This window comes from Ictalurus furcatus, chromosome 12, assembly GCF_023375685.1.
Source record: "Ictalurus furcatus strain D&B chromosome 12, Billie_1.0, whole genome shotgun sequence".
Taxonomy (NCBI): domain Eukaryota; kingdom Metazoa; phylum Chordata; class Actinopteri; order Siluriformes; family Ictaluridae; genus Ictalurus; species Ictalurus furcatus.
In genome coordinates, this window is record NC_071266.1 from 3,128,473 (window position 1) to 3,151,794 (window position 23,322).

The window sequence follows — 23,322 nt, forward strand, 5'->3', positions numbered from 1 at the left end:
AAATGAAGATGCAAATACACACGCACACTAACATTGGCAGTTGATACATTTATTATGGTGTTAGCCTTAGAATTGATGCACATTTTGTCACCTCCACTGATGGGAGCTTATATGACATTTACATGGAATGTGTTATGGCAAATAAGTATCCCATTGTATCTCGTGACACAACCGAAACCGAAAACGCTGCACTGTTTACAGCAGAGGAAGAGGGACACTGTACACAAACTTAATCCATAAGTTTATGTTACATAGACAATTTGTAACAAAGATGTCTGCAGAGGAGTGTTTTCAACATAGAGGAGTATTTACATTTTTTGTCCGCTCTCGCTTCAACACAACACATATGCATCGTCAGAGATCTATGCAGAAGTGGAGATATTTTGTGGAAAAAAACTTCTTCTTTTTTTTTTTTTTTTACACACAAAGCATTTGTATCGCTTCATAAAATTGGGATTAAACAACTGGAGGCACTTGGATTACTTTATGAACTTTTTGGAGCTTGAAAGTTTTGGTTACTTGGACTGTAAATTGCAGGACAAGAATCTCCCAGGTTTCATTAAAAATGTCTTCATTTGTGTTCCAAAGATGAATGAAAATCTTATGGGTTTGAAACAACATGACGGTGAGTAATTGATGACAGAATTTTCATTTCTGGGTGAACCATCCCTTTAAGATAAGATAAGAAGACTTTATTGTCATTGTCCTGCTGTGCAAAACAATGAGATTATAGTGGTATTCAAGGGGTTCTTCAGACAACAACATAAAGCAACAATATAAAAAACAGACTAATAAGTATAAAATAGTAAATTAAAGAAAGATAAATTAAACAAAGTGCTACAGTAAGACAGTAAGATAGTAGGACAGACAGTTAGACAAGATGCTCAATCGTTTACTTATATGCAATTGCATGTATGTAAACAATTGAAAGTTCAACAGTGTGCTACAGTAAGACAGTAGATAGTAGGACAGACAGTAAGACAGGATGTGCAAAGGTGCATGTGCAATTGCATGTGTGTGTGTGTGTGTGTGTGTGTGTGTGTGTGTGTGTGTGTGTGTCTTTGGTGGTTGTTGGGGGGGAGGGAATCAGGCAGTGTTCAGCTCTGGGGAGAAAGCTGTTTTTCATCCTTGTGGTGTGAATTGTCCTGTATTGCATGCCAGAGGGGAGCAGTTTGAAAAGGTTGTGTACAGGGTGGGTGGGTGCTATCTCTGATGATTTTGGAGGTCCTGCTCTGACATCTGGACAGATAAATGTCCTCAATTGCCAGTAGCAGTGTGCCAATGATTTTCTGAGCAGTCCTGATGACCTGTTGCAGAGCCTTCTGGTTTTCTCTTGTGCAGCTGGTGTACCATGCTGTAAAGCAATACGTCAGTACACTCTCCGCTGTACATCAGTAGTTTTCTCACTTTCCTCAGTCTTCTCAGGAAGTAGAGGCGTTGTTGTGCCTTTCCAACGACAGCAGAAGCACCCCCAAGAATTTGTACTGGGGACTTTCTCCACAGTCTTGCCATTTATGAACAGAGGTTAAAGGTCAGTTCTCCTTTTCTTCCTGAAGTTCAACACAATCTCCTTTGTAAACCTGGTGTTAAGGATGAGGTTGTCAGGTTCCATACCTTATCCCTGTATGAAGTCTCATCGTTGTTTGTAATCAGCCCAATGACTGTCGGGTCATCCACAAACTTCACAATGGTATTTGTTGGATGGGCAGGTAGACAGTCATGGGTGAAGAGGGCATATAGCAGAGGGTTTAACACACATCCCTGCAGAACACCAGTATTCAGGGTCTGAGTGGAGAATGTGTGCTTTCTTAACCTGACGTGCTGATGTGGTCAGGAAGTCTAGAATCCAGCTGCAGACTGCTGTGCTTAAGCCTAGGCTGTGGAGTTTGGACACCAGCACATGGAGAATGACCGTGTTGAAGGCCAAACTGAAGTGAACAAAGAGCATTCTGACATATGCGTTTGGCCCTTCGAGGTGTTCCAAGGCAGTGTGGAGGGCAAGGTTGAATGCATCCTCTGTTGATCTGTTTGCCTGATAAGCAAACTGATACTGGTTCAGAGTGGCAGGGATGATACTTTTAATATGTGCCAGAATCAGCTTCTCAAAGCACTTGGATATCAAAAGCATGAATGCAATTGGACTATAGTCATTCACACAACTCACATATTGCTGTTTGGGGATGGGCACAGTTCATGTAGTTTTGAGGAATTTAGGGAGAATGGCGCTGGTCAAGGAGAGGTTGAAAATGCTGGTGAAGACCTCTTTCACCTGGTTGGCGCATGCATGAAGTATACTCCCTAGGATACCATCAGGACCAGCTGCTTTCCTCACATTGATGCTGTGCAGAACCCTTCTGACCCCATTAGTGTTCAGTGTCGGCAGTAGGTGTTGGTCAGGTGGCAATGTAGGCCTAACTGTATTCCTGTTATTGTTCTCTCTGTCAAAGCAGGCAAAGAACAAACTGAGTTCCTCCGCTGTGGAGAGGCTATTGTTTATAGGCTGGTCATCATGACTTTGTAGTCTGTGGCAGCTTGTATGCCTTGCCACATGTGTCAGGGGTTATTGAATATAACTTTTCCCCAGCTCGTCTTAAGCAGACACTAAGTGCTGAGCTTTGAGTTCAAATAACTATTACAACAAAACTCTATTAGAGCCATGGTCAATTGGAGGCTGAATAAAACAGGCCATTCTAAAAAGAGTGCAGTAAATCTTTTATCTTCTATGGAAAAATAATTCAAAAAAGAGTTTGTCAGTCAAATTCACCAATCTTCAGACATGTTAAGCATGCATCCAAATTTATCCATAAGTCAGTGGCTTTCGAAATCACAAAATTCTAGTGCTTTAGCTCACTCTCTCACTCTGTAGCCAAATCTGATTTGCAAGTAACAAACCTTCCTGTTTAAGGTCATATTATTAGTTTATTCATTATATTGTTAATATTATAGGTCTATTCAGTGATCAAGTAGAGAAGAAATCGTTACTGCGAACTGTGACAAACTTGGTGGTTTCATTTTGATTCACAGGAAAATATTTGTAATATAATGTTAAAATAGGATGGACTGAGTTAATAAGGGGGCCAAGCACCAAAATTGGTGAAATTAGGCACAATGATTAGTGGATGCTCTAAGGAACATTCTGACTAAATTTGGGCCAAGTGCTGCCAACGCTCTAGACCCACTATTGGGGTCAAATTTGGGCCTAATTTGGAGGTACATTCATGGTCATAACTTTTGAACCATGTGTCCAAAATTTAAAAGCCTGGCATCCCTGGATTTCCTGTGTCGAGACGAGTTCCACCCTATGACACCAAATTCCTAATTAGATTTTCTACCATCTTGGATTTCATCAAAAACATTTTTTTCGCTACTTCTCCTACAAAGTTTGTCCAATCATCAACAAATTTGGCACATGAAATCTCTTGAGCAAGCTCTCACGAAAGTCATCCAAAAGAATTTTGAATACTCCTAATAGTTTGTCTGCAATGGGCCAGCAAATCTGATGGTCAAGCCACTAAACAAAACGTGGGGATGTATCTCAGTAACGACTTTGCGCACTGACACCAAAACTAGGTAGGCTTCAGGACCATGGTCTGAGGCTTTGCAATAAATTTTGTGCGCCACATACTGGTCAAATGTTACAACATGCTAAAAATGCTCACATCTAACTGCCATTTTTGCTACTCCTCCTCCAAATTTTGTCCAGTATTCACCAAATTTGGCTCACATCATCTTGAGACATGTCTGTACAAAAGATGGAATTTTGATTTTCAAAACTGTTCTTCTGTAACGTGCTGGCAAATGCCAAAAAAAACAGGAGTCAGAGTGTATCTCAGCAATTCATCTACATATCATCACAAAACTTGATAAGTGTCTTCAGGACCATGCCCTGAATGTACCCAAGAGGTTTCGTGATTGTGCCACCTTGTGGTCAAGAACTGTAACAACTTTAAAAAAAAAATTATATCATTTGAAAAATTTGTGCTAAATTCACAATTCTTTTTTCCTATAATTCCCTGGAGTGTGCTGAAAGTGTACGTCCTGTCGACCATCTTGGATTTTGTCAAAATCACTTTTCACTACTCCTCCTATAGATTATGTCCAGTGAACACTAAATTTGGCATACGTCATCTTCAGACCAACCTGGGCAAAAATTATCAAAAGAATGTTAATATTCCAAACGGTTTGCTAAAAATAATGTGCCAATGAATCTGACAGCAAAGCCGTCAACCAGGAAGTGAATCACCTGAATTTCATTGTCAGCCATCTTGTCATTTATGGTAATTGACAGGGATTTACATTGATACAATTGTTTTGTAACCAACATATTTAATAACCACTTCGCACTATTGGAGCTAAACAAACACTAGGATGTATGTAATTAATTTACTGGTAATTTATCTTGTCAATTATAATACAACTATATATAATCATAATACAACTTACCTGGTCTGGACATGACACTGAGTGACCCTTCCCTGTAGAGGCTGAAGTATACTTGCTTTTAACTGTGCTTACGCAAGATGGCTTCAAAGCAAATCCTGAGGTTGTTTGAATTTTCTCATAGCTTTCAAACCTACCGAAAGGTTTGTTTTGTTTTGAGTACTGGTCATCTTAGGCCTTACTAGATTAGAAAATACTTAGATACCTAATTTGTGTCTAAAGATGTAATTTGGCACGTGTCTTTTAATAGCTAATTATTCAGATGGATACAATCCAAGAATTACAATTTAACATAGATAGCTTGTTTGTTTTAGGATATTTTATAACAAAAACTAGATAGCTTTGTTTGTTTTCTGTAATTTTAGCTACATAGATTGAGATGTAATATTTACACGTAGATGACTTGTTAATACTGGTGTGGGATGTTGATTATGGTAATATTTTGTTTTTCAAAATAAGTCTTAATCTTAGTTTTCCCATTGGACAATTCAGTTTTCTAATCTATGTAAAAAAAACAAAAAACAAAAAAAAAACCACAAGCAACGATATGAAATTCTGCTGTAATTTCTGAGGTTGACAAAAGGATCTGTTTAGATGGGGGAACTGAGACAGTAGTACAGCATATAGGTTGATCAATTGTGTTCACTTAATGCTCGACTGTTAGAACACAGACTCTGAGCTGGTGCAAGTGCAGGTAAAAGGACAGTTTATTATGAAGGCAGACAAATCCAGAACTTAAGGCAAAAAACAGAATGATAAACAGTCCAGGGTCAAACAATCAGAGAAATGTGGGCAAAGGCAAAGATCAAAACCAGGAAGCAAAGAACAATAACAATAGCTTGGTAATGACAGAACACAAGGGAAACTGAGCAATTACTTTGGAGTGAGGCTGTAACAAAATGAGGTTTATATAGTGCACAGTGATGAACGAGTGATTGCAAACAGGTGTGTATCATTAAAAGACTGGCGACTGTGAGTGTGGAAGTGTATGTGTGTTGTGGGAAATGGAGTCCGGGCGGCCATGTTTGTAAGCCGCTATGTATGCTGGGAAATGGAGTCAGCGTTGCGGTTTAACCTATCGACCATAACTTAAAGACTGAACACTTCCAGTATATTAAGGATGCACTTTATTTAAACAGATCATTTAACACCATGTAACTGTCTGATGCAACATGTTTTAGATTCATCAGTAATACAGATCTGATGTTCTTCATAGACCCTAGGCTGCTATATCACTCACTCCTTTGACACTTTTTTTTTTGCCTGTACTGTGCTTCAGAAAACATAGACTGAAAACAGGTGTGAAGAAGTGAATTTTGCTTGGTGTACTCAACAGCCTACAGCCCTGAACAATTTGTGCCTGCTACACTTAATGCACACTTGCTTTTTTGTTTTTGTTTGGTGTGCTAGACTTCAAATGTGCTCTGGATGTGGTGGTACCCATTTGAGTGGCCTGCTGTCAAGTAATACATAATATTTGTTTAGGGAACCTGATGGAATATTTTTAAACATGATATATTAACAGAATGTAGAACTATTGATTACACTTATTTTTGTGAGGTTTTTTAACCGTGCATTTTTAGTGCCACAGTTGGAAATCACCTATACTCCAGTTTCACTTGGGTACTGTCGAATTCTGTTGTAATTATAAAGACCCTGATGCTCATACTGAGCATCCTCTCAACATACTCTTTACTGTTTACTTTACAGTACATTTGTGGAAGAGTAATGATTTATATCCCAGTATCTGGAGTCACCCAGAAGAGGATGGGTTCCCTTTTGTCTGGTTCCTCTCAAGGCTTTTCCCTTATTTTGGCTTGTTGATTAAGGATCTAAATCTATATCTCATCTAAATTGGATCTAAATCTATTTCTAAAAAACTGCTTTGTGCTTGTGTCTACTGTTAAAAGTGCTATATAAGTACATTTTAATTGATAAAATTAAATACAATGAATTATATTGGTATAACTCGCATTATCGTAGGATAATATACCATCACACCTGTATAGCACTAAAGGTGGTATTAAGTTATTTTTGGTTTCAGCTGGTGTTAAGATGTTCATATACATTGAATTGACTGTTAGTGACAAGAGTTAGAACAGGCTATTATGCATTTGGCACAAAAGAGATACAAGTTGTTTAAAGATTTATGCTTGTTTTATTTATTTTAACCTTTAGACTACTTTGTTGAACAATTATATCATGCTTTTCACAGATGGTCACTGTTTGCTTGAACCTGAACAGTGCTTTTTTAAAAATCCAGAAGTCATGTACACATTAAACCCTAGAATCTCATGAACAGCAAATAGCAAATCCCATTTTGCATGTGTATATTAATTGGATAACAACATAAAATGGGTGTCTTGAATACACTGTTCGTGACTGACAGTCTGTTTGTTTCACAGAGAGAAAAAACAGAAAATTCAGGATATTAAGAATAATATAAAAGAAGCTATAGAGGTAAGTGTTGATCCTCACAGAACATTAATGAGCTTACAAGTGCTATAAGAAATGCTATTTTTAAAGATGTGCTTTAGTCATGTGAAAACCCTGTTCTTTCTACAGACTATCGTGACAGCAATGAATAGCTTGGTACCTCCAGTTCAGTTAGCCTGTCCAGCAAACCAGTTTCGAATCGAGTACATCCTCAATTTAACCAATCAAAAAGACGTTGAATTCACTCCGGTACGTATCATGATCATTTATTTTAGGGGTGAGGGTTGGACAGAGAGAGAGAGAGAGACAGAATGCCTTGACGTTGTTGTGTTCTCCATCCTTTCCTATTCCATCCTTTGGGATGTCACATGAGTGAATTAAACAAATCTTCCAACCTGAGGGAACAGTGTACTGTATACTGTTGAGGTGTCATGCCACTGCAGTTATTAGCACTGATAATAACCTCTAAACACTTCCCAGGGAATTTCAGAGTGTTATTCAACGCCTTCTTGCACTTTGCCTACCTATGCAGGTACTCTTTTCCTGAGAAGACAGAGGGCAGCGACCCTAATCTGCCTTATTGGTTCTAATCTAATTTAAAATTTTGTCTTACTACTGTGTTGTTATAAGCAAATAATTTTGATTTAGGTAGTCAACATAAATTACATTTTGGAGCAATGGGAAGCAGCTTTATTATGACTTTATGTGCATGGTTAAAATCTAGTTGTATAATAAATATTAAGGACTGTTTTACAGTGCTCTGCTCATACGTATATGTATTGAATGTACTTTTTGACACATTTGAAGATTAATCTCTTTGTTGTTAACTATATCATGATGGAAACTGGGTGGTTTATTTATTTCATAGTACAGTGACATACTATATATGAATCACTAGACCTATTACAGTTACTCATGTACAGATAGTATAACTAGAACTTTGCCAAATATAAAGAGCTGCAATTATGTGAGACATACTCATACCATCCATGGAAGTGAGGAGGGTGTTGACTGCTAACAGATACTTAATTTAGCTAAGTGAACCGCGGAGTAAAGCAATGTGCATGTTTGTTGCATGAAAGTGTTGATTTTTTCTGACTGTGATGGACAGAAATTGGAGCCTAGCAAACCATTATATTGTATTGCCATACTTCACAGCAGTCTTTAGCTAAGACTAATCACATAGCTACCATGCACTAAACTAACAGGATTACACTGAGGCTTTTTATGTGCTGAAATGTGCTGTAAGTGGATCTTTGATTAGGAGCTAATTACTTAAAAAACATAGCTGCCATCATCCCATCAGCTTTCAACATGCATTTGAAAGGGCTAACATTGAACTATCATCACAAAACGTGGTAGGTTTGGGTAGGGACTCACTACTATCTAATGAGATCTTACTCAATTTAGCCTGTGAGGGTGCCTGTTTGTGCATGCACTAGGGATGTCACGATACCAAAAATCTAGTAGTCTGTACCGATACCACCAAAAGTACACGATACTCAATACCAAAGTCGATACCACGGTGTGGTATAAAAATAAAATAAAATTTTTAAAAAATTCAATTAAAAACTCTCCTGGAGGACATCCTCTTCTGGCTGATACTGGCAAAGAGAGAGAGAGCGAGAGAGACAGAGAGAGAGATTTTAGTTATCAAACACTGTCTGACAATGAGTGGAGGCTACAGTGGAGGTGCAGCACTCCTAAACGCGCACGCACGCGCACACACACACACACACACACACACACACACGGTCTGTCTTCACAATTGCTGGTGGTACTCAGCAGAGTGTGAATCTTAATAATGAACAAAAACATGTTGTTAATCGTTAACAGTATGGACGCCATACATCAATCAGTTTTAAGGAGGTGGAGCTGGTTTACTCAAACAGTTGTAATTCATGAACCCAACTCAGTACAAGGTTCTGAATAGGGCTGTAACTAATGATTATTTTGATAATTGATTAATCTGTCGATTAATTATTCGATTAATCAATTAGTTGGCTTAAAAGGACAATTATTATTTTCTGTATTTTTTTCTAAAAAACACTTCACATTCTGCCCATTGTTGTCCTTCAAACATTGTGCAAATTGAAGGCTATGAAAAATTTATTAACTGTATCTATGTAGGTGATGCTATACATTGGGCAAAGGATTTTAAAAATATACATTAACATTATATTTTGAAAACAACAAACAACTGATTGTCTACAATCTTTAAAGCAGAAGCTAAATCACTATATTACAAATGCTTAAAAAAGTGTTAACTGGTAAGAGGTTGAATGTTCCGCAGTAACACACAGGTATTGCGCTTCCTTTCTCTCGCGCGCTGTTTGATTGACGCGCATGCTCGGACTCGCGCTCATCCAGTGAAGTTTAATGCAGACTCGCTCGCTATCAGGACGAGCGTCTATGTAAAATGGAAATCCTAGCATGAATTTTTAACATTTACAGATAAGGATATAAAGATAAAAATGTCATTACTGCGCTGAAGAAAACACGTCTGGAACACATTAAACAGCACACGCATCTGTCGCAGCGTCTGACTCGATAAGCCACTTTAATACACTCACGAGTTTGTCTGAAGCACTTAATATAAAACATTCTCATGTTTTGGATGACCCGGATCATGCAGTTTTTCCCGCAGCAGCTCACTCTGTTTTTCAGATGCGTTTTATTCATAGAAATGCATTTTTCACCGTTGTGAAGTGACCTCACTGATGAGGATTATCCACAGTGATGTCACAGACCAAACTAATCCATAATGAAATTTGTGTGGATTATTTTAATTATCGTTTATTATTGATTTTAATTGATTAGTTGTTGCAGGCCTAGTTCTGAGCATGTCTGCAAAGTTTGGGGCATGGACATTGAAAGGGGGTGTAGTTAGGTTCAAATAGCTGTTTATCGGGAACCAAAAGTTTGAGCTGAAATTTGGTGTGCTGCATCATCTGGCTAATCTGAAACTGGATTTTTAATCATCACCGAATTACTGTAAAAACATGGCCGCCTTCAGCCAATCAGATTTCAGCAGGCATTTTACTCAACTTGAATTAAACTATCATCACAAAACTTGATAAATGCACCAATCAGCCTTAACATTAAAACAACCTGCCTAATATTGTGTAGGTCTCCCTTGTACTGCTAAAACAGCTCTGACCTGTCAAGACATGGACTCCACAAGACCTCTGAAGGTGTGCTGTGGTATCTGGCACAAAGACATTAGCAGGAGATACTTTAAATCCTGTAAGTTGTGAGGTGGGGCCTCCATAGATCAGGCTTTTTTGTCCAGCACATCCCACAGATGCTCGATCAGATTGATACCATATCTACCCCAGTTAAGCGACAAATACACAGTGTTTGTTTACATCAACATGATGTAAACAAAAACATTATTAATCAGACCAGGCCACCTTTTGTATTGCTCCATGGTCCAGTTCTGATGCTCGTGTGCCTGTTGTAAGTGATTTCAGTGGTGGACAGGGTCAGCATGACCGGTCTACAGCTACACAGCTACACATGTGCAGCAAACTGTGATGCACTGTGTGTTCTGACACCTTTCTATCATACTCAGCATAAACATTTTCTGCAATTTGTGCTACAGTAGCTCTTCTGTGGGATCGGACCAGAAGGGCTAGCCTTGGCTCCCCACACGCATCAGTGAGCCTTGGGTGCCTATGACCCTGTCGCCAGTTCACCAGTTGTCCTTCTTTGAACCACTTTTGGTAGGTACTAATCACTGCATATCGGGAACACCCCGCAAGACCTGCCATTTTGGACATGCTCCGACCCAGTTGTCTAGCCATCACAAATTTGGCCCTTGTCAAAGTCGCTCAGATCCTTACGCTTGCCCATTTTTCCGGCTTCCAACACATCAACTTCAAGAACTGATTGTTCACTTGCTGCCTAATATATCCCACCCTCTGACAGGTGCTATTGTAATGAAATAATCAATGTTACTTTAATGTCAAGTCACCTGTCAGTGGTTTTAATGTTATGGCTAATTGGTGTATATTCTTATATTTCTTATAAGGTCTCTTTATTGTTCATATATGTTGTCATATAGGAAAAGGTGCCATATAAAATTGGTTGTTTTATTATTATTATTAATTAATTTTTAGAATTTTAAAAGAACAAATAAACAACATGTTTGAATGGAATCTCTTGTGTAGTCCTTAAAAAAAATTGGATATGCTTGAAAAGTCCTTGAAAGTCCTGGAATTTTATTATGATGCATGTGTACGAATCCTGCAAAAGAGCCAAGGACAACATCAAAGGACCTACAGGCCTCTCTTACATCAATAAAGGTCACTGTTCATGACTCCAAGATCAGAAAGACTCTGGGCAAAAATGGAATCCATGGAAGAGTGGTGAGATGAAAACCACTGCTAACCCAGAAGAACATTAAGGCTCGTCTGAATTTTGCCAAAACACACCTTGATGATCCTGAAACCTTTTGGGAGAATGAGCTTGGGACTGATGAGTCGAAAGTGTAAGTGTTTGGAAGACAGGGGTCCCGTTACATCTGGCGTAAACCAAACACCAAATTCCACAAATAGAACATCACATCCACGGTCAAGTATGGTGGTGGTAGTGTGATGGTGTAGGGATGCTTTTCTGCTTCAGGGCCTGGGCAACCTGCAGTAAATAAGCAAAACATGAATTCTGTTCAGAAAATCCTAAAGGAGAATATTCGGTCTTCAGTCCATACTGAAGCGCAATTAGCGCAATTAGATTAAGTGCAATTAGATTATGCAGCAAGAAAATGATTCAAAGCATTGCAGTAAGTCCACCTCAATGAATGACTCAAACAAAGCAAAATTAAAATTTGGAGTGGTCTAGTCAACGTCCTGACATGAACCAATTGAGATGCTGTGGCACGACCTTAAACGGGCAGTTCATGCTCGAAAACCCTCCAGTGTGGCTGAACTAAAGCAGTTCTGCAATGAAGAGTGGGCCAAAATTCCACCACAGTGCTGTGAAAGACTGATCTCCAGTTATCAGAAGCGTTTGGTTGCAGTTATTGCTGCTAAAGGTGAGATCCCCAGATTTTAAGTTTAAGGGGGAAATTAGTTTTTCACTTGGGTGATAGGGGTTGGATAACTTTTTTTTTTGCGGGGCGCGGAAAGATCGGAAGGGGGTGCAAATTGTTTTCAAGGAAAAAAACACACATCATTTGGGTACTTGGTGTATTTTATTGCTTTTCAAATAGGATGTGCATAAATGTAAAAACTCTGTGTTCCCTCTCCCTCTGTATTTTCTTTTTGCTGGGGAGAGGCGGAGTTTAGCTGCATTTTATCTAGCTGTCAGTTCAGACCAGTGTTACCAACTTAGCCACTTTTCAGACCCCTTTAGCGACCTTGTTTAGCCAAAAAAAAAAGTGACAAATCTAGCAACTTTTTGGACAAACCTTAGCAACTTTCTAAATATCACCAGTACTGTCCTGCAAGCGCGAGGTCTTGCATTCCCGCTGCACTCTCACCTCTCTCTGCGTTCGGTGAGGGTCTGAGAGCCGGAGCAGCACGTCCCGGTGAACCCACGGCAGTTGACATAGAGGTGAATGTAAAAAGAAGCAAGCACAGGTGTCCCACTGATTGATTTAACACTGTCATGGATAACGAGACGCGCCCTTCTTCCCAATTTACATCATTCGTATGCGAATGTTTTTAGAATGCAAGACGAATGGAATGCAAGATGTTTTACATGTAAAATAGTCCACGTTATTACAGCCTAGTTCTCTTGTTCAAAGTAGTTATAGTGTTCAGAAACATCTTTGATCATTCATGTTCCACACCTGTCCGTTATATAGTTTATAAAAGTCATAAAAGTTATGAAAAGTAATTAAAAAAGTACAAAAAAAAACAAAAGCAAAAAATCCATCTATCTATCTATCTATCAAAAACAGATTTTCATATATATATATATATATATATATATATATATATATATATATATATATATATATCTGTGAGTGGCAAAAGTACGTGAACCTTTGCTTTCAGTATCTGGTGTGACCCCCTTGTACAGCAATAACTGCAACTAAAAGTTTCTGGTAACTGTTGATCAGTCCTGCACATTAGCTTGGAGGAATTTTAGCCCATTCCTCAGTAGAGTACAGCCTCAGTTCTGGGATGTTGGTCGGTTTTCTCACATGAACTGCTTGCTTCAGGACCTTCCACAACATTTCTATTGGATTAAGGTCAGGACTTGGACTTGGCCATTCCAAAACATTAACTTTATTCTTCTTTAACCATTCTTTGGTAGAGTGACTTGTGTGCTTACGGTCATTGTCTTGCTGCATGACTCACTTTCTCTTGAGATTCAGTTCATTAACAGATGTCCTGATATTTTTCTTTAGAATTCGCTGGTATAATTCAAAATTCATTGTTCTGCCAATGATGGCAAGTCAGCCTGGCCCAAATGCAGCAAAAAAAATGCTGGAAATGCAGCATTTTACTTTCTCCAAACATACAGTAACACTTCTCATTTAAACCAAAAGTTCTATTTTGTTCTCATCCATCCACAAAACATTTTTCCAATGGCCTTCTGACTTGTCCACATGATCTGCAAACTGCAGATGGGCAACAGTGTTCGTTTTGGAGAGCAGTGGTTTTCTCCTTGTAACGTTACCATGCACAACATTGTTGTTCATTGATCTCCTGATGGTGGAATCATGAACATTAACATTAGCCAATGTGAGAGAGGCCTTTAGTTGCTTATAAGTTACCCCGGGTTCCTTTGTGACCTCGCAGACTTTTACATGTCTTGTACTTGGAGTGATCTTTGTTGGTCTCCACTCCTGGGAAGGGTAACAATGGTCTTGAATTTCCTCCATTTGTACACAGTCTATCTGACTATTGATTAGTGGAGTCCAAACTCTTTATACATGGTTTTGTAACCATTTCCAGCCTGATGAGCATCAACAACTCTCTTTCTGAGGTCCTCAGAAATCTCCTTTGCTCGTGCCATAATACACTTCCATAAACATGTGTTGTGAAGATCAGACTTTGATAGATCCCAGTTCCTTAAATAAAACAGGGCCCTCACTCACACCTGATTCTCATCCCACTGATTGAAAACACCTGACTTTAATTTCACCTTCAATTAATTGCTAATCCTAGAGGTTCACATACTTTTCCCACTCACAGATATGAAATATTGCATAATTTTTCTCAATAAATAGGTGACCAAGAATTTTGCCTAATTTGTTTAATTGGGATCTCTTTGATTATTTTTAGGACTTGTGAAAATCTGATGGTTTTAGGTCATATTTATGCAGAAATATAGAACATTTACAGACTTTCAAGCACCACTGTATCTGCATGATTTGTTGCATTGTCCTGCTGGTACAAGATTGGGTGATTAGATGCATGAATGTGCACAGGTGTACAGGTGTTCCTAATAAAGTGGACAGGGAATGTATATTTTACTTGAGTCACTCAAATATAATTGGAATTGGAATTGCAAACAAAATTTGTCAGATGGCACCATTAAAATATGAAATATTTTATAAATAGGTAAAAGCCCACTTAACCTCCATAGTCTAGGGACACGGATTCTAAATATTGGTTTGATAGTAACATTTGAATAACAAATAGAAAAAGAAATCCAGCTATGCATTTAAAGCACAGTTTGTGTATGTTTGCAAATTCCTCTAAACAGCATGTTTATCACACAGATCACATAAAGAAAAGTGAAAGTAGGCAAGTGCAGCATTAATCTCAATATTGATAGCTAATTTGAATAAAATCTCATTACAGACAGCATTCAGGCAAGGCATATTTCTTGGGGGGGCAGCTATTACATTTCTTTCATTCATTCAGTTGTCAACTGACTTTCATGTCTCATAAATGCTGCTTTGCTGATTGCCTAAAAAATATATTAAAAAAGAAATAAAAAACGCTATCTGTCAATAAGCTGATACTGAAATTATGACCTACAGCTGGTTTCGGAATTTCACTTGTCTGTAAGTCACACATTTTCAAGCATCCAGTTGACTGGCACCTTAAACCTTTTACCTCAAAAGACCAGACTACTTCATGAAGTCCATTTTGTGATATTACACAGCATGACAAATACTAAATTATTTGCGAAATCCTAGTTTATTCTTGTTTCCGCCTTTTCTCATGCTCAATTTTGTTCCAATCATTTTGGCAGGAATTTTATGAACACACAAAGACCCTGTGGCACGACGAGGGAGTAAGAGCCTGCTTCGACAGATCCAATGAGTATCAGCTGATTGACTGTGCTCAGTAGTGAGTATAGACTTTTGACACTCTCTCTTTCACTCTCTCTCTCTTTCTCTCTCTGTTTCTTTCTCTGTTGCTAAATGGTGGGCATTGGTTAACCTGACTAATCATTATTTAATAAAGTTTAAAATCCACATTGGTAAGGAAATTAGATCATTTTTAACTTCATCCATTGTTCTCTCTTCCTTGTATTGTTGTATTGTTTGAAGTACAGGTCAGTGTTGTTATTTCATGAAATTACATCCAAGACAGATGCAGCTGAGCTGTCAATGCAGTATTGGTTTAAATAATTCTCATTACATAACACTGTGATCTAGATTGGGTTGCTATTTGCAAAAAAGGATGAACCCCCCTCAATGGACCCCTCATTACAGATTTATGTTTTATATATATATATATATATATATATATATATACATTAATAATCAGTCATTTAAATATTAGGCATTATTTGCATGTGTACAATACTATATTGGCCATTTATTGGAGACATGGAGTTTTTTATTTCTGAACTTTTCACTTCATTTTTATTAAAACCTTTCATTATAATTAAGTTGACATTATTTATAGACCTACATGTTTTTATAGGCCTATATGAGTTATTGATGTTTGGATTAAACTCATTAAATTCAATTAACCAATCAAACAGCATAATATCTAAGTACTCTATCATATTTCTATTAACTTTTATAATGGTAGGTTGTGATTTCCACTATTAACAAAAGACAAAATATATAAAAAAATGAAAAAAGCAAACCTCCTGACTATGCTTTGCAGACTCCAGGGAGTCCCCAGATCCCACTTTAAGAATCATGGACCTAGATGACCATTAAGGACCTTAAACTTGATGTAATATCTGGACTTAAATTAACTGGAAATAAACCCAGGCAGATCAGCTGGCCTATTTACACAGCTGTTAAATATTTGTAAAGAGTTTTTGCTTACTAGCTGGCTAACTTTTACTATGTTGTACTGGTGCTAAAGCTTCCCACAAAGCATTTATAACAAATTGCTATTAACTGAAAAATAGTATATGCATTTGAACAACTTGAATAACATTTATTTTAATAATATTAGTATGCTCCATGTAATGGAAATTGGATAAATATTTTCATAACTGTTTTATATAATGTGTCCCTGTTTTTATAGTAAATTGTATATATTATTCACAATAGAACATAGAAAACATATAAAATGTTTTAAACTGAGTAAATGTACCATTTCAAGGAAAAAATAAGGTCATTTTGAGTTTGATGGCAGTAACACGTCTCAAAAAAATTGGGACGGGGCAACAAAAGGCTGGAAAAGAAGTGTTACTAAAAAGAAACAGCTGGAGGTTAATTGACAACAGGTCAGTAACATAAACATAGGTATAAAAAGAGTATCTTAGAGAGGCAGAGTCTTTCAGAAGTAAAGATGGGCAGAGGTTCACCAATCTGCGAAAAACTGTGTATACAATTTGTGGAACGATTTCAGAATAATGTTCCAAAACGTAAAATTGCCAAGACTATGAATATCTCCTCATCTACAGTACTTAATATCATCAAAAGATTCTGAGAATCTGGAGAAATCTCAGTGCGCAAGAGACAAGGGTGAAAATCAATACTGCATGCCCATGACCTTCAGGCCCTCAGGCGGCACTGTATTAAAAACAGGCACGATTCTGTACTGGAAATCACTGCATGGGCTCAGAAACACCTCCAGAACTCACTGTCTGTGAACACAGTTCACCGTGCTATCCACAGATGCTGGTTAAAGCTCTATCATGCAAAGAATATATGAACCTGATCCAGAAACGCCACCGTCTTCTCTGGGCCAAAGCACATTTAAAATGGACTGAGGCAAAGTGGAAAACTGTTCTGTGGTCAGACGTATCGAAATTTTTAATTCTTTTTGGAAACCATGGATGCCGCACCCTCTAAACTAAAGAGGACTAAAGAGGAGAGGGACCATCCAGCTTTTTATCAGTGCTCAGTTCAAAAGCCTGCATCTCTGATGGTATTGCTTTGCATTAGTACCTATGAAATGGACAGCTTGCACATCTGGAAAGTTACAATCAATGCTGAAAGGTATATACAGGTTTTAGAGCAACATCTGCTTCCATCCAGACTCCATCCTATCTTTACTTCTGAGAGACTCTACCTCTCTAAGATACTCTTTTTATATCCAATCATGTTACTGACCTGTTGCCAATTAACCTAATCAGTTGCAAAATTAGTTCCTCCAACTGTTTCTTTTTAGTTACACTTACTTTTCCAGCCTTTTGTTGCCCCGTCCCAACTTTTTTGAGACGTGTTGCAGCCATCAAATTCAAAATTACCGTATGTTTTCCTTAAAATGGTACATTTCCTTCTTTCCTGTAAATGTTAGAAATTCATGCCAGTATTTCCATTTTATATAAAGGCTCGTCCTGACAAGAAGTCCCCATTAAACTTCACTGAATAAGCGCGAGTCCGAGCATGCGCATCAATCAACCTGCACGCAATAGAAAGGAAGCACAATAACTCTGTCTAAAATAATAATTTTGATCTAATATATTGTTTGATGCTATATTTAGCTATATTTACAAACAAAAATAATTGTGTTTATGAGAGCAGTAACTGTAATGGGTTTATAACATGTAATTGTATAGAAATGTAAGAAGTATCATACATTTACAGAATAAAGCAACGTTACTGTGTTCAGATGAGTGAATGTATGTGTTACTGCAGAACATTCAACCTCTTACCAGTTAACACTTAGTTTGTGCTTTTTGTTTTACTTTTTTAGCATTTTTAATATAATGATTTAACTTCTGCTTTAAAGCTTGTGGACAATAAGTTGTTTTTTTGTTTTCAAAATAAAAAATAATAATAAAAAAAACATCCTTTACACAATGTATAGCATAGCATACATATATACATTTAATACATTTTTCATAGCCTTCAATTTGTACAATATTTGAAGGACAACAATGGGCAGAATGTGAAGTAACGTGTTTATTTTTGAAATACAGAAAAGAAAAATTGGCCTTTTAATCCAAACTAATCGATTAATCAAAGAAATAATCGACAGATTAATCGATTATCAAAATAATTGTTAGTTGCAACCCTAATTGTGAATAACATATGCGTTTATGAGATTTGCTAATCGTTGCATTCTGTTTCTATTTACATTTTACACTGCATTCCAACTTTTTGGATTTGGGGTTGTAAAAATATGAAACCAAGATAAATCATGTCAGAACATTTTCTACCTTTATTATGAAATTGCAACCTATAAATGAAAGTGAAAAATAATAGAAATCATTTTCAGAAAGTGTGCACACCGCTAACTCTGTCAATTGGCTGGGCATCTCCTGTGCACAGCACTCTTTAGGTCACCCCAAAGATTTTCGATTGGATTTAGATCTGGACTCTGGTCTGTGAACTATCATTCTAAAACCTTGACCTTGTTTTGCTGAAGCCATTTCTTTGTTGATTTGGAGGTGTGCTTCAGGTCGTTGTCATGCTGAAAGGTGAAATTAAGTGTTTTAGCAGAAGCCTTAAGGTTTTGTGCCAAAATTGACTGGTATTTGGAGCTATTAATTATTGCCTCCACCCTGATTAAAGCCTAAGTCCAGCTGAAGAAAAGCAGCCCCAAAGCATGATGCTGCCACCACCATGCTTCACTTTGAGGATTGGTGTTCTTTTGGTGAAAACTTTGGTCTCATCAAACCATAACACATTATTCCACATGGTTTTGGGAGCTTGGATATGTTATTTTTGTTGTTGTTGTTTGTTTGTTTGTTTGTGTTTTTTTTTACTTTAGCCAGGCTTCGATTTTAGTTTTGTTTATTTTTGTTAAAAGAAGGCTTCATTCTTGCCACTCAACCCCATAGCCCAGACATATGAAGAATTCAGGAGATTGTTGTTACACGTAGGGAGCAGCTAGTACTTGCTAGAAATTCTTTTAATGGTCCTGTACAGTAGGCCTCTTGGCAGCCTCCCTGACCTGTTTTCTCCTGGTCTTCTCATCAATTTTAGAGGGACGTCCTGTTCTTAGTAGTGCCACTGTCATGCCATATTTTCTCTACTTGTTGATTATTGTCTTTACAGTGTTCCATTGTATATCCAGTACCTTGGAAATTTTTTGTAACCCTCTCCTGATTGATATTTTTCAACATTGAGATCTCGTAAGCTCTTTATAAGCTCTTTGTGGCCTATGGCTTTTCCAGTTGTATATTACCAAGATGTCAGGAAAATCAAATAGGAACAGCTGTACTTTATTTGGGGTTAGTCACTTATTTTAATTGATTGCAGGTGTATAATAATTAGTATTTAACATGAGTTTGAATGTGATTGGTTGATTCTGAACACTGCCACATTTCCAATTATAAAGTTGTGTGCACAATTATGCTGGGTATTGGAAGTTTTTTGTTTTTCCTCCCCACCCAAAACATTTCTGTTTGTTTGTCACTTTTTTTTATATGTTGCAATAAAGGTAAAAAAAAAAAAAAAAAAAGGTTCTGACATGGTTTAACTTAGTTTAATTGTTCTTTTTTTTACATCATAAAAACCTGCCATTTTAAAAGAGGTGTTTAGACTTTTTTATCCACTGTATATCTGCAATGATATTTCTTAGGTCTCACTTACTATTGAAATAGCACTAAATAGTGCAAAGACTTGCAAAATAAAGAAGACTATCAGGTTCATGTGTTCGCCTGGCATAATTTTAAATCTAAATTTCATTTATATAGGTTTCTTTATATCTTTACTTTGCCTCATTTTCATTTATTGAACTGTGGTGGCCATATTGTTAACATCTCAACATGTTTTGATAATTATTTAGCTACAACCTATACTGAGTAATTTGAAACCAAATTTGAATAAAAAATCCTAGGATTAGTTCACAAATGTAGGTTTAGCGTATTATACAAATTAGCAAAAAAAAAAAAAAAAAGGACGTTGGTAGAAATAACTGTAGTTGAGGCTGGATTTTGGGAAGAACCCAAGGAATAAGTAGAAAAGGTGATTGAACAGAAAAAGAAAAAGTATGTAGACCAAAACATAAACACTTGCGCTAAAGCACCACCAAGAGGTGCAATCTGGTCATTTCATTTTTCTGAGTACCTTGTGAAACTGCATCTACTTATCAAGTTTCATGTCGATATGTTTTACAGTTTAGCCTGCATAATTCATTTTATCAAAGGAAAACAATAAATATAGCAGCAAGCAGCGATCTGTAGGGTCCAAGCACTCCTCGCAAATGGCGCCCCCAGTGGCCAGTTCTTTCCAAGATACATAGAACAAGAAAGAGAGTATAGATGAACATACCAATCAAGTTTTGTCATAGCTCAATGCTAGTTGTGTGAAATACCTACTGAAAGCTGATTGGCTGAAGATGGCCATGTTTTTTAAGTAATTCATTGGTTTATTAAAAATCCAGTTACAGATTAGCAGACTGATGCAGCACACCTTATTTCAGCTCAGTTGGACCTTTGGTTCCTGAGAAAAAGCTATTAGGACTTTTATCTTTTATTTTTTTCTTGGTCTCTTTTCAATGGCCATGCCCCAACCTTTGCAGAGGTCCTCAGAACCTTGCCCTGAACATGTCTTTCAAGTTTGGTTTAAATCCATATCAGCAATATTGAATTACATCTGTTTGATTAAAACAAGCTTAACCTCCTTAGAATTGATTGAAGTATTGTTTACAAATGCCAACAAATTTTTCATAGTTATTGAGATTCACAGTCTCATGAGTAGTTTGACAAATTTTGTGAAGATCAAAAATCCTAGGACTAGTTAAAAAAAAAAAGTAGTATTTGCATTGTAGAACCTGGTGTGTGAAGGTGTGGAGGAAGACTGGAGAGGCAGGCAGAATTTCAGCTGAGCTACGGGCTCGTGTTTATTCAGTCTGTGCTTTTTGTGTGTGTGTGTGTGTGTGTGTGTGCGTGTGTGTGTGTGTGTGCGTGTCTCTCAAGCTCCAACAGCTATATCACTCTCTGTCTTGCCAGTTAAGAGAGTCAGTGAAAGCACAAATAACCACAAATAAATAGACTGGCGGTAATCAGATATAAGTGAGAATCATCACGCATTACCTGCCAGTTTGACCCGCCTCTTCTTTGTCCACAGCTGACGCTTGATCACGCCCTCGCAGCCTCATACATATTATGCAAATAATCACACATACAGTGGCAAGAAAAAGTATGTGAGCCTTTTGGAATTTTATGGTTTTCTGCATAAATTTGTCATAAAATGTGATTTGATCTTCATCTAAGTCAAGGGTATTGACAAATATAATGTGTCTAAAATAATAACACAAAAAAATTCTGATCTTTCATCTACATGTACATAAATGTACAATGAGATGTTTCTACAACTTGATTGGAGTCCACCTGTGGTAAATTCAGTTGATTGGACATGATTTGGAAAGGCACACACCTGTCTATATAAGGTCCCACAGTTAACAATGCATGTCAGAGCACAAACCAAGCCATGAAGTCCAAGGAATTGTCTGTAGACCTCCAAGACAGGATTCCAAGACAGTATCGAGGCTCAGATCTGGGGAAGTGTACAGAAACATTTCTGCAGCATTGAAGGTCCCAATGAGCACAGTGGCCTCCATCATCCTTAAATGGAAGAAGTTTGGAACCACCAGGACTCTTCCTAGAGCTGGCCGCCCGGTCAAACTGAGCGATCGGGGGAGAAGGGCCTTATTCAGGGAGGTGAACAAAAACCCGATGGTCACTCTGACAGAGCTCCAGCGTGTCTCTGTGGAGAGAGGAGAACCTTCCGGAAGAACAACCATCTCTGCAGCACTCCACCAATCAGGACTGAATGGTAGAGTGGCCAGACGGAAGCCACTCCTCAGTAAAAGGCACATGACAGCCTGCCTGGAGTTTGTCAAAAGGCACCTGAAGGACTCTCAGGCCAAGACCAAGACAAAGATTGAACTCTTTGGCCTGAATGGCAAGCATCATGTCTGGAGGAAACCAGGCACCACTCATCACCTGGCCAATACCATCCCTACAGTGAAGCATGGTGGTGGCAGCATCATGCTGTGGGGATGTTTTTCAGCAGCAGGAACTGGGAGACTAGTCAGGATCGAGGGAAAGATAAATGCAGCAATGTACAGAGACATCCTTGATGAAAACCTGCTCCAGAGCACTCTGGACCTCAGACTGGGGCGAAGGTTCATCTTCCAACAGGACAACGACGCTAAGCAGACAGCCAAGATAACGAAGGAGTGGCTACAGGACAACTCTGTGAATGTCATTGAGTGGCCCAGCCAGAGCCCAGACTTGAACCCGATTGAACATCTCTGGAGAGATCTGAAAATGGCTGTGCACCGACGCTCCCCATCCAACCTGATGGAGCTTGAGAGGTCCTGCAAAGAAGAATGGGATAAACTGCCCAAAAATAGGTGCGCCAAGCTTGTAGCATCACACTCAAAAAGACTTGAGGCTGTAATTGGTGCCAAAGGTGCTTCAACAAAGTATTGAGCAAAGGCTGTGAATACTTATGAAACTGTGCTTTTTTGTGTTTTATTTTTAATAAATTTGCAAAGATTTCAAACAAACTTCTTTCATGTTGTCATTATGGGGTATTGTTTGTAGAATTTTGAGGAAAATAATGAATTTAATCCATTTTGGAATAAGGCTGTAACATAACAAAATGTGGGAAAAGTGAAGCGCTGTGAATACTTTCCAGATGCACTGTATACAGTGCCCTCCACTAATATTGATACCCCTGGTAAATATGAGCAAAGAATGCTGTGAAAAATTGTCTTTATTGTTTAACCTTTCAAAAAAATTCACAACAATATTCGGCTCTCATACATATACATTAGACAAACAATTAAATATATGCAGAACTGCAGAGGTTAGTTGCGTCTTGGGGACAGAAAATCTCCAAAACTGCAATCTGACATCCCCTACTTCACCATAAGTTGTTTAGAAGGGTTTTAAGAGAAAAGTCTCTACTCTCATCCAAAAACAAACATTCAGTGTGCCAGACACTACTGGAACTTCAAATGGGATCGGGTTCTATGGTCAGATGAAACCAAAATAGAGCTTTTTGGCTGTAAACACCAGAGGTGGTTTTGGCGCACACAGAGAGGTAGCCATATGGAAAAGTACCTCATGCCCACGGTTAAATATGGAGGTGGATCTTTAATGTTTTGGTGCTGTTTTTCTGCCAGAGGACCTGGACATTTTGTTAGGATACATGGCATCATG

General features: G+C 37.9%; 1 protein-coding gene across 2 annotated transcripts in view; it reads left to right on the forward strand.

Moving 5' to 3' along the window:
• Positions 1-23,322, forward strand: part of gnas (GNAS complex locus) — a 98,754-nt gene that overhangs the window by 35,775 nt on the left and 39,657 nt on the right. For both annotated transcript variants that reach the window (XM_053638209.1, XM_053638210.1), the window contains 3 exons: positions 6,846-6,900; positions 7,006-7,125; positions 15,034-15,131. In XM_053638209.1, the coding sequence (XP_053494184.1) occupies positions 6,846-6,900; positions 7,006-7,125; positions 15,034-15,131 (273 nt within the window). The remainder of the gene's footprint in view (positions 1-6,845; positions 6,901-7,005; positions 7,126-15,033; positions 15,132-23,322) is intronic.